The sequence below is a fragment of the Garra rufa genome, chromosome 25 (genome assembly GCF_049309525.1).
Source record: "Garra rufa chromosome 25, GarRuf1.0, whole genome shotgun sequence".
NCBI classification, from domain to species: Eukaryota; Metazoa; Chordata; class Actinopteri; order Cypriniformes; family Cyprinidae; genus Garra; species Garra rufa.
Window position 1 is genome coordinate 31,697,373 of NC_133385.1, and position 5,852 is coordinate 31,703,224.

General features: G+C 38.2%; 1 protein-coding gene across 1 annotated transcript; it reads right to left on the minus strand.

Annotated features, from left to right (window-relative positions):
* Positions 1-246: 246 nt before the first annotated feature.
* On the minus strand, positions 247-5,642 carry LOC141302122 (uncharacterized). The gene is made up of 7 exons (XM_073832314.1): positions 5,522-5,642; positions 4,314-4,388; positions 4,046-4,230; positions 2,814-2,968; positions 2,268-2,716; positions 922-1,127; positions 247-843 (listed from the first exon to the last, which is right to left on the minus strand). Exons 1-7 carry the CDS (start codon positions 5,553-5,555, stop codon positions 613-615), a joined length of 1,335 nt encoding a protein of 444 aa, XP_073688415.1. The 5' UTR covers positions 5,556-5,642; the 3' UTR covers positions 247-612.
* Between the last annotated feature and the right edge of the window lie 210 nt (positions 5,643-5,852).

A 5,852-nucleotide genomic window follows, 5' to 3' on the forward strand; every position in this document is an offset into this window, starting at 1 on the left:
GAAAAGTTGTAATACAAAAAATGTTTGCAATTATCAATGTAAATCAATCAACTGGGTAAAGTCAATAAAATTTACCCTATTTACCCCTTAGTGTCTCACCCTAACTTTTGTCAACTATAAATTATAAAAATGATCAAATATCTAGTACCACTGCAATTTTGCAAGAAATAAATCAAAGTACAGTCAAGATGATTGACAAGTTTTACTTCACATTCATAATACAAAATCTTTTTTTCCACTCTCTCTCTTATTGTTTGATTGAATTTTTGCCTTATTTTTATGCATCATGCATTTTGTCACCTTTTTATTGTTTCACAGTAATTTATCATGACTTACTGTACAGTTAAATTCAGGATTTTTATTTGTTCATTTTAGTTAGATATTTGATATTAATTCACAATAACACTCAAAGCAGTTTTCAAAAGTTTTCAAAGCAAATCTGTATATGTTGGAAATAATGCGGCCACATTTAAAGATAACAATCATTCACCAATTTCACCAAATCATTTAAAGTAGGTCTAATTAAAAAAAAAATCCCATATTTTATTCAAAGCAGTTGGTAAAACTAAATTATTATAAAATTCATGCACTTCAATGTACTGTAAAGACTTCCTAAGCTAGTAAATCATGGTAAGGAAAAGTAAGGGTGGCAGTTGGTGGTTGGAGAATGATGGGATCAGGATTTATTTTTCTCAGCTTCACAATGACAGAGTCATACCGTCTCTTCCATTCCTCTGGTGAAAGTGAAGACGGGTTGGTCTCCAGGAACTTATACGCATCCTTATTCTGCAAGCTAAAGTTGCCCTTGGCGTTCAGACAGGATTCACCGAAGGCCTTCCAATGCTGAAAAGGTGTAAAGTGAAAATGAATCACAACAGAAAATGTGATGAAATTAACTCATTTACTCAGTGTCTAAATTACCTCTTGTGCTAAATCAATATGCGTCAGAACAATCTCCTTCAGTTCACTCTCTCCGATGAAGTGTTCATTAGCAAAGGTCTCGCCTTTGAGAGCCTCCAGAAATACTTGCACTGATTTCCAGAACGTATTTTGTTGAATCAGAGTTTGTTGGATTTGAGAAAGGCACTTTTGAACTTCTCTCAGATGAAAAAGTTCTGGTATTGAACCTTTGGAAGCAATAGGAATCAGACATTAATTATGAGAGATCACTCTAAAGTTCCCCAACGGGAGTCGGCTGCGTCTGAAAACGTTTTGGGATCGCCATCAGCGAGACCATGCTCTGAAACACGTGTAATGCCAATAGAAAAGCTAGCACTCTGTTTTTAAGTGCCAATTTTCACAGCTTTTATTTCAGAGTGTCACTATGACCCCCGCCCAGAGTTGTGCAAACTGTGGGTGTGGCCCCTGGGGGGGGTGACTCAACCGAGGTTGTATAGACCATTCTCCATTCCAGAGCTCCCTCTACGAGGAAACACTTCGCCCTAAAGTGGAATGCGTTCTTTTTATGGTGCAGCAATATAGGTGGTGCCAATTTCTGCTTACCACATCGCTATCAGGGATCGTTCAGTGGGAAGACACCCCTTAGCAGTCTGTGTCCTCTGTGGTGTGCTGAGGCCTGTCATGCTTGAGGCTTTCTGTCCTCCTCTCTTTTGGGAGTTAGACGAGAAGAAGCTAAACTGTGTGTGTCTAGTGCTCATGTCCACAGATCTTCTCCGTGGATAAGAAGGGTCTTCCCTTGCGAAGCGAACCCTTAGTCATTGGATAGTGGAGTCCATCTCCCTAGCTTACAAGTCCTCTGACCTCCCCATTCCTTTGGGGATCAAGGCTCACTCCACGAGAGGTATCCTTTTGCCTTAGCTGTGTTGCAGACACACTAGCACTAGGCTTGCAAGACTGGTGGTGTTGGTACATCGTTTCCAAAGCGTTTTTGTAAAACACAGGGGTGCCGGAAGTATGGCTGAAGACGCAGCCTCTTTCCCTAGGGGAACTAGGGTTACATATGTAACCTAGGTAGTTCCCCAGCGGGAGTCGGCTGCGTCTTCAGCCATACTTCCGGCGCCCCTGCGTCGCACTAGCTTCTCTGGAGCAGAAGCTGCCACATGCTTTTATAGCTTCCTAGTCTCTAGGTCATCTGACCATGAGGTCGCATTTTTTTATTGGCTTTACATGTGTTTCAGAGCATGGTCTCACTGATGGCATTCCCAAAGCGTTTTCGGATGCAGCCTCGTGTCCGATGGGAACTAGGGCTACATACGTAACATAGGTAACTTCTGACCAATAAAATCTTTTAGATGAAAGAATCTCACCCTTTTCTGTCTTAATCTTTGCCAAGTTCAGCTGAGCATCAGTCAGCCTGACTTGGATGTTGCGCTGCTCATTTTTTAGTTTTAAGCTCTGAGCAAAAAGTCGAGCTCTTTGATTGAGCAGAGGTCTTACACGACCACTTTCAGGTTCAGAAATGGATTTAACAATGGCTCCGGCAAATGGTACAATGACAGCCAGGACTGACAAACCAGACATTTTGCTAGAAGCAACTTTGCCATGAACAAAACGCTGTGGCTTTCTCTGTCCAATCTGTGCCTCGATTCGTCCAATTTCCTCTAAGGTTTTCCTCAGTTCCATCTGAAGACCACTCACCACCTTCTCTAGAGCCTCTATCTCCTTAGTAATTTGTGATAAGTTTTTCTCTCTCTCAGCCTTTTCATTAATCACATCACTAGTGCATGAAGCCACACTGTGGTTGTGTTTCTCATATCTGATGATGAATGATTTTAGATAGAAATAAACTTTGTGACTTTATAAATTATAATGCTTTGATGTGTAACAGTTTAGACCATTTTTTAACATTTTACCTGTCCACCACCTCTTTCACCCTGTCAACAATTTCTGCGATCCATTGTCCTGCTTTTTCCAAGGTCATCGTAGCCACCTTTGTTTGATCTTTTTCAACAGCGAGTTTAAGCTCAGGTAACAGTGAAGAAACCATTTGGTTACTTGTGTCCTCGCACTAAAGACAATTAAAAAAAATTAAAGGGCATCATTCTCTTTCAAACTGATGCCTTCTTCGATATCTGAGTTGAACGCAACTTCCAAAAGATAAAGAATAAACACTTTTATATTAGATATTTAACTTGAACTATTATACTGTTGCAGTATAATAGTATAGTGCCCTGAGTTATAAAAGCTAAAAGGTATCTTTGTACCTTTGGTACTCAAAATGGTACATATTTATGCCTTCAAAAGTACACTGCAAATTTTCTACCTTAAAAAAGAAGTTCACTTCCAAAATATACATTTTCAGATAATGTACTCACTCCCTTGTCATCCAAGATGTTCATGTATTTCTCTCTTCAGTCATAAAGAAATTATGTTTTTTGAGGAAACCATTTTAGGATTTATCTCCATAACGGACTTTTATGGTGCTCCCGAGTTTGAACTTCCAAAATGCAGTTTAAATGCAGGTTCAAAGGGTTTTAAATGATCCCAGTTGAGAAAGAAGGGTCTCATCTAGAAAAATGATCGGTTATTTTCCAAAAAAATTGACAACTTATACACTTTTTTTTCTTGTCTTGTCTTGTCTAGCTCTGCATGAGCATTTGTGCATTCTGGTTTTGAACTGGAATAGAGCTCATGCAGAGCCAGACAAGATGAGCATTTTAAGATAAAAAGTATATAAATTGTCAGTTTTTTTTTTTTTTTTTAAGAAAACAACCAGTCGTTTCTCTACATAAAACACTCCTTCCTCGGCTGGAATCGTTGAGACCCCTTTGAAGCTGCATTTACACTGCATTTTGAAAGTTCAAACTCAGGCGCACCATAGAAGTCCATTATATGGGGAGAAATCCTGATATGTTTTCCTCAAAAAACATAATTTCTTTACAACTGAAGAAGGGAAGACATGAACATCTTGGATGACAAGGGGGTGAGTAAATTATCTGCAAATTTTTGTTCTTTTTTTAAACTTCTCGTTTAAATTCAATGCAAATCTATCCTTGATTGCTATTGTTGATAATATCTGCTTGTTTTAATCTGCTTCTTTGTTTGGACTTCAGTAAGAGAACTGTGAGATAAAGATTGGCTTTACCTTTAGCAGAAGAGCCTCAGAGGACTTATACAGATGCTGGGTTTCAACAGCACACTCTCTGAGAATCCTTTGCAACCTGGGGAACTTAGCTAAACACAGGTCAGAGAGATGATAGAGCAAAGCTGTGTGGTCAGCAGATGGAAGAAGCTCCTGGAAGAAGTTGAGGTGATTTTCGACCGTATTTTCTGTAGAATAACAAATGTCAGTTTTTACATGATGCTTTTGCACAAACTTGAGTCAAATAGCACAAAATTTAGAATGTAAATACCTGAAGCAGGGGAGGACTGGGGCAAAATTTTAGGCTCCCGCACATCCAGGTCATCCAATACATCCACAACCAATTCTGAAACACAGACAATTTTTTGTATGGCCATTACATTAAAAAAAAGTTTTGAATCCTTAGGCTGGGGAAATACAAAATAATTTACAGTTCTCTCCTGAACTGCTCCTTCACTTCCATTTTCCTTTTCAGTCTCTTTATTTGACCCTGAAATATCTCTGTTTCTCACATGACCTTAGCTCTCAAAATGTAACTAAACTAGCCCATACGCTTTAAATTGATCAATAAGAAATTATGTTTCTTGAGGAAAACATTTTAGAAATTATCTCCATATAATGGACTTCAATGGTGCCCCCAAGTTTAAACTTCCAAAATGCAGTTTAAATGCAGCTTCAAATGACTCTAAACGACCCCAGCCGATGAAGAAGGGTCTTATTTAGCAAAACGATCTGTCATTTTCAAAACAAATTTACAATTTATATACTTTTTAACCTCAAATGCCCATCTCATCTAAGTCTATGTGAACTGTATTTTTTTCCCCCTGGTCAACACAGCTAGGGTATGTTGAAAAACTCCTGTCTCGTTTTCTTCTTCAATGTCAAAATCGTCCTACATCACGTTTTTTTTTTGTGAAGGGCATGTGATCTACTGCATGTTCACCTTGTAAACACTGAGTCGGCACTTCTGCAGGCGATTTGACATTATAAAGACAAGTCAAGTCACTGCTATTTTTATAGTGCTCTAAAATAGAGAGTCCTTTATAAAATGCAGCACCTCTTTTCCCTTGTTTTTCTTAAATGCCCTGTTTAGTTCCTGTTTTAATTAAGCCCCTATGAGCTTTGTAACCTTGCAGATCTTTTTTTGTAACGTAACAGCAACATTGCACACTACTTGAAAAAGTGAACACGCATAAAAGCTTCCCTTTAAACAGGAAATAATGGAATCAATAATGCAAACTCTAAAATGAGGCAATCAAAATTCTGCTGTAAAGTAGCTGTAGCAAGAAATAGACTAGAGTCATTATTCAGCTCCGGTCAGTGCAGTGTTGGTTCACAATTGATAAGTTAAATTTAGCTACAGTATGAGCAGTTCTACTGAAGACAACAGTGTTGTTATTGAACTTGAGTGTTAATTGAATTTAGTTCAAGAACAGTAGCGATACAGTATCAAAAAACAGTTCATTAACTTTTACTCACCTCTGCTCTTGGCCATTTCTCTTCTGTGAGCCATTCTTCTTAGTCTGCTAAGAAATTACCTATAAGTAGGAAAAAAGAAACATAAAGTTACTTGAACTTCTAAGAAATTTAGCTGATGTTATCAGCATTGGGAATTTTTACTCTATGGAACCTCCTTGAAATAGTTGATTGTCGCAGAAAAGTAGGTGTGGTCTTTGGGTTGTTTAAGGAAGTGTCCTTAAAAGGATAGTCCGCCTAAACATAAAATTTGTTCTTGTTTAGTAATTTTATAATTCAATCATTTCCTGCAAGTGATTTCTGTATGGGCCTGTTGATGACTCACACTTGATCT